This window comes from Caretta caretta, chromosome 24 (assembly GCF_965140235.1).
Source record: "Caretta caretta isolate rCarCar2 chromosome 24, rCarCar1.hap1, whole genome shotgun sequence".
Lineage (NCBI taxonomy): Eukaryota > Metazoa > Chordata > Testudines > Cheloniidae > Caretta > Caretta caretta.
In genome coordinates this window covers 13,219,521-13,242,573 of record NC_134229.1, presented here as the reverse complement: position 1 = coordinate 13,242,573, position 23,053 = coordinate 13,219,521, and the positions used below count along the sequence as shown (strand labels likewise).

The 23,053-nt window shown below is 51.8% G+C and overlaps 1 protein-coding gene and 1 long non-coding RNA gene across 6 annotated transcripts; both read left to right on the top strand.

The window, feature by feature from the left end:
• The first annotated feature begins 4,621 nt into the window (after positions 1 to 4,621).
• Positions 4,622 to 16,330, top strand: LOC125625786 (uncharacterized). Of its 4 annotated transcripts, XR_012665965.1 has the most exons (5): positions 4,622 to 5,166; positions 11,264 to 11,374; positions 11,959 to 12,301; positions 13,122 to 13,209; positions 15,891 to 16,330. It is a non-coding gene; the product is annotated as an uncharacterized LOC125625786 (long non-coding RNA). The 4 variants fall into 4 exon arrangements; XR_007353637.2 differs by having other exon boundaries at positions 11,264 to 12,094; XR_012665964.1 differs by having other exon boundaries at positions 11,264 to 12,301.
• Positions 16,331 to 19,199: 2,869 nt separating this feature from the next.
• Positions 19,200 to 22,309, top strand: LOC125625833 (uncharacterized). 2 transcript variants are annotated; one of them, XM_048828358.2, is made up of 4 exons: positions 19,200 to 19,278; positions 19,408 to 19,457; positions 20,514 to 20,663; positions 21,120 to 22,309. In XM_048828358.2, exons 1-4 carry the CDS (start codon positions 19,209 to 19,211, stop codon positions 21,585 to 21,587), a joined length of 738 nt encoding a protein of 245 aa, XP_048684315.2. In that variant the 5' UTR covers positions 19,200 to 19,208; the 3' UTR covers positions 21,588 to 22,309. The 2 variants fall into 2 exon arrangements, with proteins under 2 accessions (XP_048684315.2, XP_048684314.2); XM_048828357.2 differs by having other exon boundaries at positions 19,408 to 19,505.
• Positions 22,310 to 23,053: the final 744 nt, after the last annotated feature.

The window sequence follows — 23,053 nt, the reverse complement described above, 5'->3', positions numbered from 1 at the left end:
TCTGCCACCGCCCTGTGTGGGGGCACCAACACTGTGCGGGGTTGTGATGGGAAATCATCCAAGCTGGTCCTAGGGAGATGTGTGTGTTCCTGCCGCCCCCTGCTGGTGGGTCTGAGCCCTGCGCTGTGTGTGTGTGTGTGTGTATGTGTGAGACACTGTGTTTGCATCCATGTCAGTGTGTTGCTGGGCTAACCAGTAGGAAATGGTTTTGCAGGACTTTGTATCCTGCAGGAGGTGACACACACACACACACAAACACACCACAGCTACCACACACACCTCCACAACTCCACACAGCCAGCCAGTCACACACTCTGATGCACAAAGGGACTCACACAATCCCAAGCACACCTACAGACACTCACACACAACACACCAGGGGCACACACTAGCCCCAAAGAGAGGGACAATCACACCCCCAGCCACATTCATAATCACCCACACACACACCGGAATATTCACAATCATGCTCAGAGACACAACCACACACAGTTCACTCCCACTGCTGCCAACACAAGGACCTCCCGCCCCACGCAGTATGTGTCAAGGCCTGTGGAACTCACTGCCACTGGATAGCTACCAATAGGAATGGACCTTTCTAGGATACCAAGAGACATAGGCGTGGTGGCAGAGGCGGATGGGCTCCCAAGGTCTGATCTGGGCTGAGACTGGGCTAGAGGGGCCCATGGGTCTGATCTAGAACAGTCTATCCAGCAGCGGGCAGTGTGACCCACACACAAACCCACCAGAAGCACCTTTCTTAGCGGGTCTCCCAGGCCATCCCCCACCCTGCCCCTGGTTGAGTAACAAAGAGGTGGCATGGGACTCTGGGCCATGTCGCAACCTGGCCCCACCCCCTCGCTCCCACACGCTGGCAGGCTGGGTAACTGCCAAGGGATTGCACAAGAGTCAGAGCCAGGGAGAGAACCCAGGATTCCTAGCTCGCCCCTCCCCCACCCCAATCTAACCACTAGACCCGACTCCCCTACCAGGGCTGGGGATAGAACCCAGGAATTCTGACCACCAGCCCCCCCCCCCACCCAACCACTAGACCCCACTCCCCTTTTAGATTTTAGGCTCACTGCCTCTTCTATCCACCTACCCCACCCTCTCCATCTGTCCATCCCTTTGCTGCACGTTTTTGGGGTGTCACCCCTGCTCTGTACTCCTCCAGTGCAGCCCAAGGCCTTCCCTCCCCGCAACCACATATCCTCTCCCCCCGGTGCTGGATCATCTGCTTGGCCCCCCACTCCCTCTCGGGGTGCGCTGTGCGTCGTGGCTGGGGATTGTGCAATGGCCGAGCACCAGGCAACGCGGAACGGAAACCACAGGCCCTGCCCCACCCCACCTGAGCTGCCCCCCAGATGCACTGGAGCCCAGCACCCCGCACCTGCACCCTCCTGAGCCACAGTGGGCGAGCTGAAGCCTCCACCACACTCCGCAGAAGGGCGAAGGGCCAGGCCAGCCAGCCCTTGTAGGATGGGGGAATCGCCACTGGGGTCAACGGTATGGGGGCTGTGATGCATGGAGAAGCAGTCAGCAGAAGGCAGCAGAGCGTGCACACACACAAACACACACACACACAATTGCAAATATTCACAAACACATGCATGAATCCAGCCACAGGCATACATTATTACTAACATACACAAACACCTGCACAAATCCAGCCACACACCAACACAACTGCTAACAGATGCAAACACATGCACAAATCCAGCCACACGAACACACACACCTGCACAGCCACACACAGAACTCACCCCCCACAACTACACAAATACCCGCCCACACACACAACCCCTGCAGAACCCGAGACATACACAAACACGTGCACAAATCCGTACACACACACATTCCATCCCCGTCCTATACACACACCTTGGGTCACTGCAACACTTAACACTTCAATTGGATGGGGTGCCCAGTACCATGTCTATTCTCTGCCCCCCAGGGCCCGTAGAGGGTGGATTGGGGGTGTGGCTGGGCCACCCTATGCTGTGGCTATTCCCTGCACCCCAGAGCTCATAGGGGGCAGATTAGGGGCCGAGGGGGCACAATCAAATGCTAGCCAAGGGGGGGTTAGAGGTGGGGAGGGGGCCGTGGTTTCTGCACCACCCGGTTCCTGGCACAGACTCCTTCGAGGTTTTGCATTTCTTGGTAGTTTTCACCCCATCACCATTACCTGCCTAGCCCCCTCCTGCTGTGCGAGATCGTTAAGGAGGGGATGGGAAGAACCCAGGAGTCCTGGCTCCCAGCCCCAGCTGGGCTAACATACCCAACTTCACTCTAACCCCAGAGCTGGGAATGGAACCCAGGAGTCCTGGGGGCTACTGGTTAGAGCAGGAGGAGCCAGGACTCCTGGGCTCTATTCTCAGTGCTGTTCTGTGACACTGGGCCTCTGTTTCTCCTACCACTTTTTGGGTATGGAGACTGTAAACTCTTTGGGGAAGGGCCTGCTTCTTGCTGTGTCTGGGCAGCGCCTCACCTAACAGGGCCCTGATCTCAGCTGGGGCAGGGACTGTCTCTGTGTCTGTGCAGCCCCCATCACAACGGGGGCCCTGCTTCTGCCCCAGTCTCTTTAGGTGCTACTGTTGTACAGATCAATAGTCCTGAATACTAAAAGGCATGGCACCGCCATTGCCTTGCAAGGGCTAAATGTGATTCTTATCCCTGTGGCCCCCCGTGCATCCCCCCCCCCCCCAGTTCCCTGATTCTCCGCCCTGAGCCCCTTGTGCCGCTGCTCTCATCAATGGCAGCGCAGAAAGCCACCCAGCCCTAGCGCCAAAAGAAGAAGAAGACAGGGAGGAAAAAAAGGTTTGCAAAAATCAGTCACACCAATAGGAAACCAGCCCCGGTGGAATTGCTCAGGGAAATTGTCTGATTTGCAGGGTGCTGCGGAGCTTTGTTGGGGCAGTTTCCTGGGGATCAGCCTAGAGCCTGCATATGCTATCAGCCAGGGTGGGGCAGCGGGAGCCCATGTCCCCCGAACCCCTAATCAGCTGAGTGTACTCCACGCCCCCTGTCAGCTCCCGGGGGATGGGTAGAGTGCTGGCACCCTCCTTCCCCCCGCAAATCACCCAAGAGGCAGGAGGTGGACGGCTCTGGGATGCTCCCAGCACCCAGGCACCAGCCCGAGACGGGCCCCCCACCCCCCAGTGATAGGTGCTGTCTACCCCCACTTCCTAGCTGGGGGGCCCTTCCAACAAAGCTTCCCCCACTTGACTTCCAACAGGAAGGGGGAAGGGGTGAGTCTGGGAGCCAGGACTCCTGAGTTTAGGCCACTCACATCTCCCTGTTCCATTCCTCAGTTTCTCCAAGGAAGAGAGACAAGGACATAGATACCCCCCGACCCCCACCCCCCAACAAAGGCTTCAGAGGTAGTTCTGCCAAGGAGGGGATGGCCCCAGCCAGGGTGGGGAGCTCAGGGGTGGGATCCCTGCCTGCCCCAAGGGGGGCTGCGCCAGGTAGGACAGGAGAGGAAGATGCAGCCAGGGCTGTTGCTACCTCAACACAGGAATAAAATCCGGGACAGGGCTGTTTTTACTGGTCCCTGGGGCAGGGCACCAGGGCGGGCGGGGTGGTCCAGGCAGAACCACAGGCCCAACCAGCCTGGAGCAGCCAGATAGAGTGGGTGCCCCCTAGCAGGGGACCATTCCCCACCCACCTGAGCCAGCCAGTCCCTGCCCTGGGGCCCAGTCAGAGGCAGAGCCCCCCATTCCCTGCCTACCTGAGCCTGCCAGTGCCTGCCCTGGGGCAGATCGGAGCTGGCGTCCCCCAGAGGGGAAAGGCCCCATGTCCCATTCCCTGCCATAGACCTGAATGTGATTTTAGTCAGTTTATTCAGAACAATGGGAATTACAGAACGCCACAAAAACCATCCGGGATCCCCCCCATACCTGACATCCGCTCCCCCACCTCCACTCAGCCCCACCAACCCTCCCACCACCAGCATCTGGTCCCCCCCCTTACACTGACCTCCCACCTTGCAGAAGAGGGGACAGCTGGACTGGGCTAGGCCCCCAAAAACTCCACCCCAGATAGGCATGTCCCACCCACACTCCTTTCCTAACATGGGTGTGGCTACCTACACCCCTTTGTGCACCCCTTTGGGGGCGGGGCTCCCCTAGCCCCACCCAGGACAGGGCCATCAGGCCCAGCTGTGCTGCTGGAGGGTCTCGAGGGCCAGGGTCCAGCGCTCCAGCCACTGCTGCAAGGTGAGGCCCTGGCGGTGCTCCGCCGGCAGGGAGAACTGCCCCGGCTGCTCCCACCTGAACACAGGGACGGGGAGAGAGCCGGGAGGGGGTGAGATGGCTCCTTCCGGCCTCGCCCCTCACAACTCCCCCCCAGCATAGACACCCCTGTTGGTGACACTGGGCACTACCCTAGGTAAGTCGGGAGGGTGGAAGACCACGAGTGTCGATGAAGCCCTCTTGCTCTAGGCCCAGGCAAACTGAAGCCCCTCCGCTCCTTGAACTTTCTGTGACCCTGCAAAATTATGAGGAAGCTAGCACACAAACAGACAGGTTTGCACACGGCTCGCTAGCCAAGGCCAGCTTCGGCCTGGGAAAGGTATAGATAAGGCAGAAATGTTTAGCAAAAACTAGTAACAAATAGGACCAAATAAGGCAAGGCTCGGGCAATGCTACTGAGGAAAAACACAACTGGCTGCTTTAGCTGATTGGCTATGGTATTGTACGGGGCAACAGGTAATTGGTTGCATAAACTTGTGTAGTGAAGTAGGCAAAGGTATAAAATGTATACTGGAATCTGCATGCGGGGCTGCAGGATTTGAGACAGCTCCGTCTCCCTGCGCCCTATTTGAAGCTTCAAATAAATCTCTCTGCTTCTCCACCCCGTTGTGGTCATTGGCGCGACGCATACCGGATAACGAACCCAGCTGTTGCTTGCCTCGGGCACTCTGTGCCAGCAACAGTTCTTGGAACCCCAGATGGGACTCGAGGCTGCTATTTAGCCTTGCCCGGACCCCTCCTGGCGGTTGACGGATTGCGGCGACGACCAACGCCCAGCGCGCACCGATGAGTTCATTGGGAGGCCTTGGAGGAGATGCGATTTGCTTGACCCCAGAGGGCACAACGGTGCAACGTGCCCCTATAGTGGAGAAGCAACTGCTGGCGACGGTGGGGAACTGGTCCCTTGGAAAAGGTAGGAACAGTCCAGTGGTCTGGACTTTCTCTGTTAAGACCTGGGGACGCCCAGAGTCATCCGGGAATATGGGACAGGGACAGAGTACTACAGGCAGGACACAGTGCACGCCCCTAGAATGCATTCTAGCAAACTGGAAGGTGTTTGGATCGGATTCAATGACAAAAGGCAAATTAAAAAGGTTCTGTACAGTAGACTGGCCTCAATATCAGCTAGAGGACCAGGAACGGTGGCCACCGGGAGGGTCAGTCAATTATAATATGATCCTTCAATTAGTTCTGTTTTGTCAGCGAACGGGTAAATGGAATGAACATCTGTATGCACAAGCGTTTATGGCTTTAAGAGATAGAACAGACATTCTACAGAGATGTAATTTGACTCCAACAGGACTGGTAGTAGCTAATGTTAGCCCCCAGTACCCCCCAATGTTGTAATGGCAGATTCGGTGTCCTCTTCGGCCCCCACAACCCCACCTTATAAGGGTAGGACACCTCCGGTTACAGAGATTGCCCCCTCGGTGGGACTCTATCCTTTGATTACCGAGACTGTTGTGGCTCGCCCGGGGTAGACGGACGCCAGGCCACCACCATGCAAGTTTACACCCATGTGCCATTCAATCCAATGGACTTAGCAGCTTTTAAAACACAGGCTGGGGAATTCTCCACGAACCCAAGTTGGTTTATTTCAGTCTTCAAGGGGTGCCTCAGTAGTCACAAGCCGGATTGGGACGACTGTAATATCCTCCTGAGAACCTTGTTGTCTGAGGTGGAGCGGAATCAGGTTACAGCTAAGGGAAGGGAGGAGGCACAGCAGAGACACGAAAGGGATCCAAATAATGTCCTCACTGCTGAGGACGCGGTCCCCCTAGCAGAGATCCAGCCCTGGGTCTGCCGGATCTCTCTAAGCCATTCCGATTGTATATACATGAACGAAAAGGGGTGGCCCTGGGAGTGCTAACCCAGTTGTTGGGGACCTGGAAACGTCCTGTGGCTTATTTTTCTAAGCAACTGGATCAGGTTGCAAAGGGTTGGCCGGCATGTTTACGGGCAGTCATGGCTACTGCCCTAGTACTCGAGGAAGCCGAGAAGCTAACATTGGGAGGGGTTATGCAAATATATACTCCCCATATGGTCCGAACCCAGGCTCGGATAGCTCGGTATCAGGCTAAGCTGTTAGAGAACCCCGAGGTCACCCTGCAGTCTTGCCCCACCCTTAACCCAGCCACCCTCTTGCCAGAAACAGAGGAACAGGAACACGACTGTTTAGAGATCATAGATGCCCAATACTCCAGCCGCCAGGACTTAAAGGATCAGCCGCTCCCAAATGCGGATTATGAGTGGTACACTGATGGTAGCAGTATTGTCATGAATGGGCAAAGGAGGGCGGGTTATGCTGTCATGACCCTCCATGATACCGTAGAGGCTGAGGGGTTGCCCACCGGGACCTCTGCCCAGCTGGCTAAGCTGGTAGCCCTGACCCGTGCGCTCGAACTGTCAAAGAGAAAGCGGGTCAACATTTTTACCAATTCAAAATATGCTTTTGGAGTGCTACATGCCCATGCTGGCCTGTGGAAGCAAAGGGGAATGCTAACGTCCCAAGACTCCCCAGTCAAGTATGGGCCCCATATTCTCCGGCTCCTAGAAGCCGTACAACTCCCCTCGGAAGTAGCGGTGGTACACTGTAGAGCCCATCAAAGGGAAAATCAAGACATGGCCAGGGGCAATGCCAGGGTGGACAGAGAAGCCAAGCATGCCGCCACCTTGACTCCACCGGAAGCTGAGGATGCCCACATGCATACCCTCATCTCATCAGTGGGGAAGCTTCCGACCCCTCAGTACTCTGGGGAAGAGAGGAAACTAGCTGACAAACTTGGTCTTCAGGAATCATAGAATCATAGAAGATCAGGGTTGGAAGGGACCTCAGGAGGTCATCTAGTCCAACCGCCTGCTCAAAGCAGGACCGATCCCCAATTAAATTATCCCAGCCAGGGCTTTGTCAAGCCTGACCTTAAAAACTTCTAAGGAAGGAGATTCCATCACCTCCCTCGGTAACTCATTCCAGTGTTTCACCACCCTCCTAGTGAAAAAGTCTTTCCTAATATCCAACCTAAATCTTCCCCACTGCAACTTGAGACTATTACTCCTTGTTCTGTCATCTGCTACCACTGAGAACAGTCTAGATCCATCCCCTTTGGAACCCCCTTTCAGGTAGTTGAAAGCAGCTATCAAATCCCCCCTCATTCTTCTCTTCCGCAGACTAAACATCCCCAGTTCCCTCAGCCTCTCCTCAGAAGTTATGTGTTCCAGTCCCCTAATCGTTTTTGTTGCCCTCTGCTGGACTCTTTCCAATTTTTCCACATCCTTCTTGTAGTGTGGGGCCCAAAACTGGACACAGTACTCCAGATGAGGCCTCACCAATGTCGAATAGAGGAGAACGATCACGTCCCTCGATCTGCTGGCAATGCCCCTACTTATACATCCCAAAATGCCATTGGCCTTCTTTGCAACAAGGGCACACTGTTGACTCATATCCAGCTTCTTGTCCACTGTAACCCCTAGGTCCTTTTCTGCAGAACTGCTGCCTAGCCATTCGGTCCCTAGAGGGGACAGTCAGGGATGTGAAGAGGAGCGGGGTGGGTGCTGGGAATGGGGGACAGTCAGGGGTGTGAAGGCGAGCGGGGTGGGTGCTGTGCATGAGGAATCGGGGACAGTCAGGAATATGAAGGGGAGCTGGGTGGGTGCTGGGAATGGGGGACAGTCAGGGATGTGAAGGGGAGTGGGGTGGGTGCTGGGAATGGGGACAGTCAGGGATGTGAAGGGGAGCGGGGTGGGTGCTGTGCATGAGGAATCAGGGACAGTCAGGGATGTGAAGGAGAGCGGGGTGGGTGCTGTGCATGAGGAATCGGGGACAGTCAGGGATATGAAGGGGAGCTGGGTGGGTGCTGGGAATGGGGGACAGTCAGGAATGTGAAGGGGAGTGGGGTGGGTGCTGGGAATGGGGACAGTCAGGGATGTGAAGGGGAGCGGGGTGGGTGCTGTGCATGAGGAATCAGGGACAGTCAGGGATGTGAAGGAGAGCGGGGTGGGTGCCATGCATGAGGAATCAGGGAGAGTCAGGGATGTGAAGGGGAGCAGGGTGGGTGCTGTGCATGAGGAATGGGGACAGTCAGGGATGTGAAGGGGAGCAGGGTGGGTGCTGGGAATGGGGGACAGTCAGGGATGTGAAGGGGAGTGGGGTGGGTGCTGTGCATGAGGAATGTGTACGCCATGAGGAATGGCATGTGTAGGCCAGTTGCAGTTGTTTCCTACTGTTAGAAGAGTAGGAGTTAGGCTTAGTGTGCCTATGGGTTGGGCTCCACCGTTAGGGTTCCTATGGGTAGGGCAACCTGCCCTAGGTTTAGGGTTCCTATCGGTAGGCGACTTGGAGTTCCAGTTAGAGTTTCTATTGTAGTAGTAGGATTTTACGTTGTTATATTATATCATTTAGAACGAAGGCTAAAGAATAATATTGCATGTATTAAATGTATTGGTGTATAATCAGAATCTGTGTCTGAGCTGATTTCAAGGCATTAACATGCCATTTCGGGTCACCACTTTGTTGTAGGTTTAGCATTTTAAAATAAGTAAAAGAATGCATTCGTTTCCCCTTCTGCCTTGCAACTTGATGTTCCTATTCAAAATGTACTGTGTAAATCAATTCTGTTATGTGTGTGAATGAGGAACGTGTGTTAAGAGTTAAGTGTGAAGGTCATCGCAGAAGCAGATGTTCTAGGGAGGAACCAAAGACAGAAGCAAGGGCGCCAGAAGATTACAACACGTCCCTATTGACATTTCAGAAGAGAGCAGATTGACGACTCTAAAGTTGAGACAGGCACCTATCAATGGGGACAAAATAGCTGTGACCATAACCAGCATGGGGTAACTCCCTGAGAGACTTGATGAAAGAACAAGATAAAGGATGAGAAGGACAATTTAAGAAAACAAGCACTCGTCAAACAACAATTGATTACAGCATGATGGTGCACAACTTATTGGTCCCAATGAAGGAAAATCACTATATAAACAGGGTCCCTTGCATAGAAACTTTGGGTTCATCCTGCCAAGACTTCCCTGCAGCATCATGTCATGACTGACAGAACTCAGCTCCTCCCTACCCGTGATTAACCTAGCTGGCCACTAGATTGATCCGGACTCTGGACTGGTAACTACAACATTGACTTGTGTGCTTGTGTGTGTGTGTGAATGCATATGCTAATTGTTTTATCTACTATAAACGTGACGTATTGCATTTTCCCCTGAAAAAAGTCTGGTGTGCTTCTTGGAGTTAAGAGTTAGGGCTTCCTGCCCTAGGGTTACTATTCCTATGGGTAGGCAATTTGGAGTTAGGGTTAGGTTTTCTAAGAGTATGCCACTTGGAGTTAGGATTAAGGTTCCTTTGGGTACGCTCTCCCCCTAGGGTTAGGGTTCCTATGGGTAGGGCTCCCCCTCCCAATGTTAGGGTACCTTTGGGTAGGTCACTTGGAATTAGGGTTATGGCTCCTAAGGGTAGGCCATATTGAATTAGAGTTAGGTTTCCTGTGGGTAGGGCTCCCAGCCCTAGTGTAAGTGTTCTTATAGGTAGGTCACTTGGATTTAGGGTTAGGGTTCGTGTGGGTAGACCACTTCAAGATAGGATTAGGGTTCCTATGGGTATGCCACTTGTAGTTAGGGTTTGGGTTCCTATAGATAGGCCACTTGGAGTTAGGTTTATGGTTCCTATGGGTAGGGCTCCCTGCCCTAGGATTAGGGTTCCTATGTGTAGGCCAGTTGTAGTTCCAGTTAGGGTTCCTATGGGTTGGACACTTGGAGTTAGAGGTAGAGTTTCTATGGTAGCACCCCATCCCCCCACCCCAGGGTTACAGTTCTTATGGGTAGGCCACTTGGAGTTAGGGTTATGGATCCCATGGGTAGGGCTCCCTACCCTAGGATTAGGATTCCTATGGGTAGGGCCTCCCCAGTGTTAGGATTCCTATGGGTAGGCCACATGGAGCTAGGGTTACATTTCCTAAGGGTTGGCCTTATTGAATTAGGGTTAGGTTTCCTGTAGGTAGGGCCCCCAGCCCTAGTGTAAGGGTTCTTATAGGTAGGCCAGTTGGAGCTAGGGCTAAGGTTCCAATTGGTAGGGCTCTGTGCACTAGCATTAGCGTTCCTAATGTCACCCTTTCAACTATTGTATGATTTTGAAGGAACGTTTCCAGACCATGTCTCAGATGATTACATGGTATTTGTATTTAAGTACCATCAGCTTGCATGTAAATGTAAGTTATCTTGTGGTTCTTCATTTCACCAATACAACCCCTTCTCCATTTGTTTACAAAGACACCAAATTTCAAGGAACTCAGTGAACAATAGTAGAAAGTTTACAGCAAAAATTTGACATGTAAGAAAGATTATGAGAATGATATTTCTAAAGCCCAAGAAAAACAATAAATACACTATGCTAGAAGAGTTCAAGGTTGGGGAATGTGTTATGTTACTGAATGCAAGAAGGAGAACAAGAAAGGGCGGGTCAAAGCAATCTACTGCAACCATGGACCATACAGAGCTACCACTGGGTAAAAAAGTTAAAGTGGAAACCATCTCAGTGAAATTGGGATCTACGGACAATATCTTTAAAACCACTGAAAGAGCCATTAATGTTAGGTGCTGAAAATGGATCTTCAGAGGAAAACACAGAAATGGAAACGGCAGTGGGTGACCTTGAAAAAACAGTCCCCACAGAAGAGATTGGAAAAATGGTTGGCGAGGGATCTCAGAAGCCTTATGAGATCCCAGTGATAAACGTGGTGGTCACACTCAGGGAAGAAAAGGCTTGTGCAGCAGAAGAAGTTGAAAGCGGCGATACAAGCGATGTTGATGACACACTTACAGAGCATTTACGGTTTCACAAAGGTAACTGCTTACCACATTTATGTTTTTTTAAAACAATTTGTTATTATACTTCCATTGATGAAGTGTGGTAAAAATTTTAATGTAAAAATGGCAGCATACAAAATGGTAAAACAGAGAAAAAGAAAACTATAATGCCATGCATGTAATTTGTTACATTTCTTTTCCAGTAAAATGCCCAGACACATCGGTTACAGAGAGACTGGAGGCCAAAGTGAGAAAAATCAGTTTGCCTGATGTCATTTTATGGCCTGATGCCAAGAAGCTGGTTGGGTGATAAGGTAAATTTAAATAGCGGTAAACATGGATGGTGACTGGATTGAGTTGTCAGATATTTTTGAAATGTTCACTATTCCCTCATCACCTATTGTAGGTAATTGATGTGTATTTCTGTTGTGTGGTCAATCAGGAAAATAAGTGGAAAGGCCACCTATTGTGACGCTATATGGGAATATCAAATTAATTAATTAAACCATCACACGAATACATTTGAAAACATATTTAAGTCCAAATAGCATGGAAGTGTGGATATATGCCACTAATTGTAGCATTTTGCTATATTTACTGCTCCCAAATATGTTCTCAAAAGTCTTTTGAGATATATACCTGAGGTACAATCCTCGAGGAAGGCAATGTTAGTTTTGATATAAAGTTCAATGGGGCCATCACTTCAGTATGTGTACTGGTTAATCAGTTTTTGAAGCAAGTAAGAAGGACCACACGTGGTCTTAAAAAGAAAAGGTCTGTAATCCATCTTACATAACTTATGTCTGTGTAACAGTAAGGAGCCCTTCCACGGATGTATTTATGAACTACATTATGTTCTATGTGTGCCAGAAGGATTAATCCATTTAATTATTGTCAGACCACAGGTACAAGCCAAGTCTACTAGCATTATGTCTGGCCAAGCAAGAGAAAGGAAATCTGAGAAGATAAATGTTAGTCATGTTCATGCCTAACATGGGCAAAACACATTTTCATAATGGCTGTTAAGCACAGTCGTAAGTAACAGCAAATACTATGCTGGGGAATGAGTAATAGTAAGCATGAACTGAAATTGGGAAATACAATGTAATCTATATGGCATGATTTGCTTCATTGACAAATATAACTGCATTTTTTTCTTTTTTTCAATGAATACAGAGTGGAATTATGCAAAGTGATATTAATTGCTTCCTTACACCATACCAGGTCATTGGGTTATTGCAGTAAGATGTTTTCCATTGTTATACTTTGGGATTGTAACCACTAATGTAGTACTGCATAATATGCATATATACAGATGTGAGGCTATCATATAATTTCCTGTATTGTGGGGTTTCAATAAGTTTAATAAATACAAATGTAAATGGAACTTCAGTCTAAGGCTTGAAATTCCAAGAACTGCAGTTTAAAAATTAAATGCTAGTTTGAAGAATTTGTTATTATGTTGGTAACGTATATTTAAAGAAGATACTCTGTAGTGCAGGATTTCTCAAACTGGGGTCCTTGTACCCCTGGAGGTCCACAAGGGCACTCCAGGGGGTCCATGAGTCATATCCGGGGCCGTCGGCCCCCCTGATCGATGCCTTCCCCTCCATCACAGTGCGTCCTGCAGGCTGCGGAACAGCTGTTCAGTGGCATGCAAGGGGCACTGGGAGGGAAGAGGAGGAGCAGGGATGGGGCATGCTTGGGAGAGGGGGCAGAAAGAGGTGGAGAAGAAGAGGGGCAGGGGTAGAGCAGGGGGCAGGAAGAGGTGGGGCGGGGGGGGGCTTGGGGGAAGGGGTGGAATGGGGCTGTAGCCTGGGGCTGAGTGGGGGTGCTTGGGGTCCATGAAAATTTTTAAATCAAAATGGGGTCCTCATGTTGCTAAAGTTTGAGACCCATTTCATAGTGTTTTAAGCCAGGAATTCAAAATATGATTTTCTCTTGTGTATTAGTGAGACGTTACAAATAGAATATCTGCATGCAGTGCTTTGAAAAATCATTATACAATTGTTGAAATTATCATATTGTCAATAACATCTGGATGTGTATTTACACTTACAGATCACATTAATGGAAGCAAAAGTATTGTTAATAATTTACTCCTTGTGCGATGAAACGAGATATGAGAAAACTTCCTGAGGGACTGGAGGTGATTTTTAGATACCTATTTTCATAGTTTATATGTAGTGTTAGAGTGACGTTATTGACATAAACTGTGACCGTATAGATCATTGTTGTACCCGCTGTTATATATTTGCAGCAAATATAGTACAAAGGCTGTTGTGTGAGGTGTCTATGACCAGGTTATGATTTGCTGGTTATGATTATGATGTCTGTATGTGTGTATCAGGTTTGTAGCTGAAGTTATGAATATTGGCTCTTGTACTATTGGCTATTGTACTTGTATCTCAATGTGTTTGATTCTAAGTAGCCTCAGGGAAGCATTTGGTCAGCTTCTTGAGAAATGCTCAATCAAGAAACACTTAACTGACAGGTTTCAGAGTAACAGCCGTGTTAGTCTGTATTCGCAAAAAGAAAAGGAGTACTTGTGGCACCTTAGAGACTAACCAATTTATTTGAGCATGAGCTTTCGTGAGCTACAGCTCACTTCATCGGATGCATGCCGTGGAAACTGCAGCAGACTTTATTTATACACAGAGAATATGAAAAAATACCTCCTCCCACCCCACTGTCCTGCTGGTAATAGCTTATCTAAAGTGATCATCAGGTGGGCCATTTCCAGCACAAATCCAGGTTTTCTCACCCTCCACCCCCCCACACAAATTCACTCTCCTGCTGGTGATAGCCCATCCAAAGTGACAACTCTTTACACAATGTGCATGATAATAAAGTTGGCCTTTATTATCATGCACATTGTGTAAAGAGTTGTCACTTTGGATGGGCTATCACCAGCAGGAGAGTGAATTTGTGTGGGGGGGTGGAGGGTGAGAAAACCTGGATTTGTGCTGGAAATGGCCCACCTGATGATCACTTTAGATAAGCTATTACCAGCAGGACAGTGGGGTGGGAGGAGGTATTTTTTCATATTCTCTGTGTATAAATAAAGTCTGCTGCAGTTTCCACGGCATGCATCCGATGAAGTGAGCTGTAGCTCACGAAAGCTCATGCTCAAATAAATTGGTTAGTCTCTAAGGTGCCACAAGTACTCCTTTTCTTTTTACTTAACTGACAATGAACTTTGGGAGACACCGATCAACACCTGAGCTTTCCTGGGAATGTTCAAACTAACATGTAAACAAAGGCATCCTTACAGTTAGTGTGACACTATTTTCAATAAGTATGATATAACAAGAGTGAGGAAACCTGGATTTGTGCTGGAAATGGCCCAACTTGATGATCACTTTAGATAAGCTCAGGTTTCAGAGTAACAGCCGTGTTAGTCTGTATTCGCAAAAAGAAAAGGAGTACTTGTGGCACCTTAGAGACTAACCAATTTATTTGAGCATGAGCTTTCGTGAGCTACAGTAGCTACAGTAGCTACAGTAGCTCACGAAAGCTCATGCTCAAATAAATTGGTTAGTCTCTAAGGTGCCACAAGTACTCCTTTTCTTTTTAGATAAGCTATTACCAGCAGGAGAGTGGGGTGGGAGGAGGTATTGTTTCATGGTCTCTGTGTATATAATGTCTTCTGCAGTTTCCACGGTATGCATCTGATGAAGTGAGCTGTAGCTCACGAAAGCTCATGCTCAAATAAATTGGTTAGTCTCTAAGGTGCCACAAGTACTCCTTTTCTTTTTGCGAATACAGACTAACACGGCTGTTACTCTGAAGAGTGAGGAGAATATCTTTGTGACCAGGGTCCCAGTGGGACATCTGAGGTCACTCAATTAGGTTGAACGGCAAAGAATGGGCAGATAATTCCCAAAGATGATAGATAGTCCAATACTTAGATTTACCAAAACAGCATAAAACAGTTTCTTTATTACCTCACTGGTTGTCCAGAAACCAACAACACCGTTCCCTTAAAGTAACCCAGCCTCAGGACTCCATCCAGGTACCCAAGTCAAATATGATGAAAATTTCTGAAAATCTTATTTCATCATATAAAATAAAGGTTCTACCAATCCCAAAGGCTCAGACACATTATCTCCCAGGTTAATGAATGTTTTAGATCTCACCCAAATTCATGCATACAGCCAATTCTTATTAACTAAACTAAAATTTATTAAAAAAGAAAAGCGTGAGAGTATAAGTTAAAAGATCAATATACACACAGACATGAGTTCAGTTTTTGAGGTTCAGATTCATAGCAGAGATGGTGAGCTTTGTAGTTGCAAAGAGTTCTTTCAGAAATAATTCATAGGTAATAGTCCAATGTTTATATTTCAGGGCGATTCAGTTAGAACTGGGATCTCAGTCCTTGTAGCTTAGGCTTCCCCTGCATGAAACCTCTAGCAGATCTGAAATAAAAAGGATCAGGCCCCAAAGGGGGAGGGATAGCTCAGTGGTTTGAGCATTGGCCTGCTAAACCCAGGGTTGTGAGTTCAATCCTTGAGGGAGGCCATTTAGGGATCTGGGGCAAAAATTGGAGATTGGTCCTGCTTTGAGCAGGGGGTTGGACTAGATGACCTCCTGAGGTCCCTTCCAACCCTGATATTCTATGATTCTAAGGAAAGCATCACACAGACAGAGACAGCCTTTGTTTCTCCCTTCCCTCCAGCTTTGAAAGTATATTGTCTCCTCATTGGTCATTTTGGTCAGGTGCCAGCGAGGTTATCCTAGCTTCTTAACCCTTTACAGGTGAAAGGGTTTTTCCTCTGGCCAGGAGGGATTTTAAAGGTGTTTACCCTTCCTTTTATTTTATGACAGACGCCAATCCACATCTGCGGAGCCTTCCTGGGAATGTTCAAGGTGGCATGTGAGCAATGGCTGCTGCCTGCAAACTGAGTCGTGCATGGACATGTGACTTGCCCATGTGACTCCAAACTCCATCTTGCTGCTGTGATTTTCCACAGTAAGAACAAATGGTCCTTCCATATGGCAGAGGATATAAAAGGCACTGGAAACCCCTCCATTTTGTCTTCAGTCCTGCTTCTGACCTCTGGAGGAACAGTGCTTGAAACTGAAGCTCTGAACAGAGGACTGAATGACCCATCCAAGCTGGGATGTTTGTACTCCAGAGACTTGATTGGTATAAATCAGCAGTAATCCCATCAAGTCTGAAACAAGCCTGAACTAAGAACTTTGCAACTGTTGTATGTATGTGATTCCATTTAACCAATTTTAACTCTCATCTATATTTCTTTCTTTTTATGAATAAACCTTTAGATTTTAGATTCTAAAGGATTGGCAACAGTGTGATTTGTGGATAAGATCTGACTGGTATATTGACCGGGGTCTAGGGCTTGGTCCTTTGGGATCGGGAGAACCTTTTTACTTTTACTGGGGTATTGGTTTTCATAACCATTCGTCCCCATAAAGAGTGGTGCATGTGGTGATACTGGGAAACTAAAGTGTCTGAGGGAATTGCTTGTATGACTTCTGGTTAGTCAGTGGGGTAAAACCGAAGTCCTCTCTGTTTGGCTGGTTTGGTGTGCAAAGGACCCCCAGCCTTGGGCTGTGACTGCCCTGCTCTAAGCAATTTGTCCTGAATTGATACTCTCAGTACTGTCCCGCCAAAGGCTGCTTTGTTACAGCATCCCCATCCCATCCACATCCACATCCATCCAAATATACAATCCTCTATCCATCCATCCATCCCCATACACAACCCCATACACATCCATCCATCTATCCATCCATCCATCTCCATATACAATTGTGACAGGTTGGGTCACAGAAACCCCCTTGAGAACTGCCCTTTTTCCCTGGCAGCTTGGGACTTCAGAGCCCTGCCTGGTTGTGCCCGACACACTAGCCTGCTACAAACACAGACCCAGGTTTGAACCACATCCCTCAAAAGCTGCAGGCTTAACTGAAAACAGCTTAAGAAGTGTTCCAGCACTCATATACCCAGCTCCCCGTGGGTCCAAACCCCAAATAAATCCGTCTTGTCCTGTATAAAGTTATACAGGGTAAACTCATAATAAATTGTTCACCCTCTATAACACTGATAGGGAGATATGCACAGCTGTTCACCCCTACCACTCCAGGTATTAATATATATTCTGGATTAATTAATAAGTAAAAAGTGATTTTATTGAATACAAAAAGGAGGATTTAAGTGGTTCCAAGTAATAACAGACAGAACAAAGTGAATTACTGAGCAAAATAAAATAAAACACACAAGTCTAAGCCTAATACAGTAAGAAAACTGAATACAGATAAAATCTCACCCTCAGAGATGTTTCAATACGTTTCTATCACAGACTGGACACCTTCCTAGTCTGGGCCCAATCCTTTCCACTGGTACAGTCCTTGTTCCAGCTCAGGTGGTAGCTAGGGGATTTCTCATGACTGCTGCCCCCCTTTTTCTGTTCCACCCCCTTATATATCTTTTGCACAAGGCGGGGATACTTTGTTCCTCTCTGGGTTCCCACCCGTCCTTCTAAATGGAAAAGCACCAGGTTAAAGATGGCAGCCATGGATGGACACCCTTGGGGCCTAGATCTTGGGGGGCATCATGCCGCACGGCCTGTAGGGGGGATCACAGGGCAGCATGGGATGAGGGGGTCCCTCCAGTCTGTGCAGTAGCCCCAGCAGAAGCAGAGGGGAGAGGGATAGCTCAGTGGTTTGAGCATTGGCCTGCTAAACCCAGGGTTGTGAGCTCAATCTTTGAGGGGGCCATTTAGGAATCTGGGGCAAAAATTGGAGCTTGATCCTGCTTTGAGCAGGGGGTTGGACTAGAAGACCTCCTGAGGTCCCTTCCAACCCTGATATTCTATGATTCTATGAGTACAGCCCCCCGGCCCGCTGGGAGCAGGGCAGGCAGGGGGTGCGCAGGGTCTCAGGGTCCAGGCGCTGGATGAGGTGCTGGCAGCGCGGGCACTGGAGGGCAGAATGAGGATGTGTTAGCTACTGAGACCCCCCCCACCCCAGATCCCAGCCTGAGCCAGATCCAGCAGGGGGGGATCAGGTCCCCCTCCCTTCCCCCAGGACTCACCTGGTGGTAGCTGCCCCTGACCCCCTCCTGTGCCAGGATTTGGGCCTCCAGCATGCCCTGGTCCTTGTCCAAGAAGAGCCTGAGTTTGCACAGCTCCTGCCAGAGCCAAGGGGTGTCCGGGCAGCAGGGGCAGTGGGATGAAGTGATGTCCTGGACGGGAATGGAGGGACCCAGATCAGCCACCAATTCTCCCCTGTAGCCCCCGGCCACTCACATACCTCACCCCCATCCCTCCCAACTGCCTTCCCCCTTGAACCCCCTGAACTCCCCTCCCCTTCTGCTGGCACCCCAACAACCTCCCCTCCCCATCACTCCCTCAACTGGCCCCAAAATCTGCTCTGAAGATCCAGCTCTCCCACTCCCCTAAACTCCTCCCTCCTGCACCCCCCATGCCCACCTACCCATGCCCCGGGGGTGGGGGGGGACCTGGTCCAGCAGCACCCGCACCCATCCCCGCAGCCCAGCCGCGCTCACCCAATACCCACAGGACACCTGCCCTCACAGCGCCCTGGGGGACCCCCCACCTGGAGGGAGAGAGGGGGAAGGGTGAGAGAGGGCCCAATCCTGCTGGGAGCTCAGCTGCTCCAGCCCTTCCCAAGGGATGACCCCAAAGAGCCCCATGGGGAGAGGGGTAAGGGGAGGGTCCTGGGTCTCACCTGGCCCGGAGGCTGAGGAAAGGCAACAGCAGCCAGTTGTGCCAGGGCAGCTGCAGCTCTCCCCCAGCTGTCAGTAACTGCTGCCAACACAGTCTGAGAACAGCAGTTTGTAACATTAGCCCAGCAGAGCTGGGGGTGGGGGGGCAGGGCTGGGTTAGCAGGGGCTGCGGGTCGGGAGTGAGGGGCACCGGCAGAGCTGGGGGTGGGGGGGCAGGGCTGGGCTAGCAGGGGCTGTGGGTCGGGAGTGAGGGGCACTGGCAGAGCTGGGGCTGGGGGGGCAGGGCTGGGCTAGCAGGGGCTGCGGGTCGGGAGTCAGGGGCAGCGGCAGAGCTGGGGGGCTGGGCATCGCAGGGAGGGAGAAAGCGAAAGGGAAAGTGTGGGGGGGGGCGGAATTTCCCAGCCCAGGACAGATGTTCCCGACAGCCTGCGATGGCGTCGGGGCAGTGGCAGGCGCTGGCCCAGCAGTTCCAGGTGATCTGCCCCCCCGGGGAGGCCCCAGGTAAGACCCGGCCCCTCCCCTTACCCCTTGCCCAGTGGGGCCCTTTGGGGTCACCCCTGGGGAAGGGCGGGAGCAGCTGAGCTCTCAGGGGATCAGCCCCGTCTCACCCTTCCCCCTCTCTCCCTGCAGGTGCGGGGTCCCCCGGGGCGCTCCGAGGCCAGGTGTCCTGTGGGCACTGGGTGAGCACGGCCGGGCTACGGGGATGGGTGCGGGCGCTGCTGGACCAGGTAACCCCCTCGAGGGGGCCTGGGCAGGGGGGCACAGGGGGCTCGATCTTCAGGGGAGATTTTGGGGGTGATTGAGGGAGTGATGGGGAGGCAAGTTGGGTGGGGGGGTTCCGGGGAGGAGGATTGGATGAGGAGTGACAGGGGACGGGGTTCAGAGGGTTGGAGGGGGGAGAGTTCAGTTGGGGTGATGAGGAAGGGGAGGGGTTGGGGGTGCCAGGGGGATTGGATGAGGAGTGACAGGGGAAGGGGAAGGAGTTTAGGGGGGAGGGATCAGTTGGGGTGATGGGGAAGGGGAAGGGTTAGAGGGTACTAGGGGGTTGGATGTGGAGTGACAGGGAAAGAGGAGGGGATTTAGGAGGCAGGGGTCAGTTGGGGTGATGGGGAAGGGGAGGGTTTAGGGGGGAGGGGTCATTTGGAATGATGGGGAAGGGGCGAGTTTAGGGAGGGGTCAGTTGGGGGTGATGGGGAAGGGGAGGGGTTGGGGGTGCCAGGAGGATTGGATGCGGGGTGACAGGGGAAGGGGAGGGGTCAGTTGGGGTGATGGGAAAGGGGCAGGTTTAGGGGGTGCCAGGGGGATTGGATGCGGAGTGACAGGGGAAGGTGAGGGGTGTTCCATGGAGAGGGGTTAGTTGGGGTGATGGGGAAGGGGAGGGGTCGGGGGTGCCAGGAGGATTGGATGAGGAGTGACAGAGGAAGGGGAGGGGTTTAGGGGGAGGTATCAGTTGGGGTGATGGGGAAGGGGCGGGTTTAGGGGGTGCCAGGGGGATTGGATGCGGCGTGACAGGGGAAAGGGAGGGGTGTTCCATGGGGAGGGGTTAGTTGGTGAAGGGAAGGGGTTGGGGATGCCAGGAGGATTGGATGAGGAGTGACAGGGGAAGGGGAGGGGAGTTCAGGGGGTTCAAGGGGGAAGGCAGTTGGGGAGGGATGGGGGTGGGGTATGTGAGTCGCCGGGGGCTGCAGATCAGGGGAGAGCTGGTGGCTGATCCAGGTCCCCTCATTCCCGTCCAGGGCGTCACCTCATTCCGCTGCCCCTGCTGCCCGGATACCTCTTGGCTCTGGCAGGAGCTGTGCAAACTTGGGCTTTTCTCAGATGAGGACCAGGCCATGCTGGAGGCCCAAATCCTGACACAGGATGGGGCCAGGGGCAGCTACTGCCAGGTGAGTCCTGGGAGAGGCAAGGGGGATCCCGCCCACCCCACTCCCCAGATGGGGTGGGTCTCAATAGCTAATGATGAATGCATGAATGAGTGTGGGGATGGATGGATAGATTTGTGTATATGGGGATGGATGGGTGTGTGTGGAGGGGTATGTATGGGGATGAATGGATGGCTTGATGGGTGCGTATGTAGACAGATATATAGACAGAGGAAGTAGATGGAGATAGGTAGGTAGATAGATTCTATATTAAAACAAAACCTAAGGAAATTTCCAGACAATAACCTTGTGAAACTGGCTACAATTCTTAAGTCCCCATTTATGGGGTTGGGGGAGGCATCTCCAACAGGCTGGGCTGGGAGCCCAAGAACTGGAGGACTGAGAGCTCAGAGCCCAGGGAAATAGAGCACAGGGAACAATCACACCTCAGTGGCTAACTCCCCTCATGACTTCCCCCAGTGCCCGCGCAGCCAGCACCTCGTCCAGCGTCTGGATCCCGATACCTTGCGCACCCCCTGCTCCCAGCGGGCCGGGGGGCTGTACTGTTTCTGTTGGGGCTGCCGCATGGACTGGAAGGACCCCTTGCCCCAGGGAAAATCCTGCTCCAATCCCCAGTGCCCCCTACAGGTGGTGCTGTATGATGCCCCGGAGATCCAGGCCCCGGGATCGTCTGTCCATGGCTGCCCCTCGCTGCAGGCCTGTCCCCAGTGCCACACCCTGGTGAGACACACTGGGCTAGGCTGCCCCCTGGTGGTGTGCCCGGAGTGCTGCATGGAGTTCTGCTACCGCTGCCTGAGAGACCATCTCGGGGACGACACTGATGAGACGGAGTGGGAGCATGGCGAGGATGAAGGCCTGGATTACGATAATTACTGGGAGGCCAGCTGCAGTATCGCCGGGAGGCAGGAGCTGAAGGGGTCCCCCTAGCCCAAGGGAGACCCCCGGACTCAACCCCTGCCTTGACCCCTGAGAACTCCCCTCCTGCCTCCCAAGGCCAGATCCTGTCCCATCACCCTCAGCCCCTCTCCCAGGTTTGGGGACCCCCCAGGGGCCTGACCCCCCCTCCTCGCTCACAGGATGCCAGGGTCAGTGCACAGGCTCCTGGGCATCGAGGTGCAGAGAGGAGTAATACCTCTGCCAGAGATAGGGGTGCAGGGGCCTGTGACGAAGTGGGGATTTTCCCTTGTAATGGTGTATGTGAGTCTTACTGTTGAGCCTATGTGAGTTTTACTGTTTTCCATGAATACTGTGTGTGCCTCAGTTTCCCTGTGTGCTGCACCAATACCTCAGTGGTGGGAACAGGGGTGTGTGACTTTGGCTGAGACCTCTGGGTCAGGTGAAACTGCTCCAACTGCCTGCACATATGCTTTGACCCATGCCCTTCTTAACCTGAGACCCAGGAGGGGGATGCAACCAGGTTACTGCCCAGGAAGCAAGACAAAGAGAAGGAGGAGGAGCAACGAGGGTGTCTGAGCTCGAGTCGCTGGAAGCTGGGCAGTCTGCTTGGGGGACTGGAAGAGGGGGAGTCCAGGCCATCTGGTTCGGGACTCCCCAAGTTGGACTTGGCTGAAAGTCACTGATTTCTGTGCTAACAAGTTCTGTTCTATGCTGTGTTCCTGTTCACTAATAAACCTTCTGTTTTTATGCTGGCTGAGAGTCGCTGCTGACTGCAAGAGTTGGGGTGCAGGGCTCTCTGGCTTCCCCAGGAACCCTGACTGGGCGGACTTGCTGCGGGAAGTGCATGGGACAGTTTGGAAGGTAATGCTGAATGCTCTGAGGTCAGACCCAGGAAGATGGAAGCTGTGTAAGTTTCTTGCCCTGGAGACAGTGTAGGGCACAGAGGAGGCTCCCCCAAAGTCCTGGCTGGCTTTATACGGAGCAGTTCCAGAGCATCGCCCGGTGACTCTGTGACAAGACCATTGCCCCATCTCCTGGGTATTGGGGTGTAGAGAGAACTGACACCTCTCCTAGCTATTGGGGTTCAGGGGCCATTGCCCCATCTCCTGGATATTGGGGTGCAGAGAAGACTGACACCTCTCCCAGATACTGGAGTGCAGGGGACATTTCCTCCTCTATAGCATAGTGGAATGCAGTGGGCACCGCCGCTTCACCTGGCTGCTGGGAGACAGAACTTGCAGGGCCTGTCCCAAGTGCCACACCCTGGTGAGCTACACTGGGCTAGGCTGCCCCTGGTGGAGTGCCTGGAATGGCTGGCCCTCTCTCCTCTTCCCCCCCCCGAAGCCGTGTGGAGCTGGCCTGAGCCCCTGTGTCCTCTGCACCGTGTGGAGCTGGCCTGAGCCACCCGCCGTTTGGAGCTTGCTCGTTTGGAGCCCCTCTCCCCACCTCCCCCCGCCATGTGGAACTGTCTGGAGCCCATTTCCCCACCACCATGT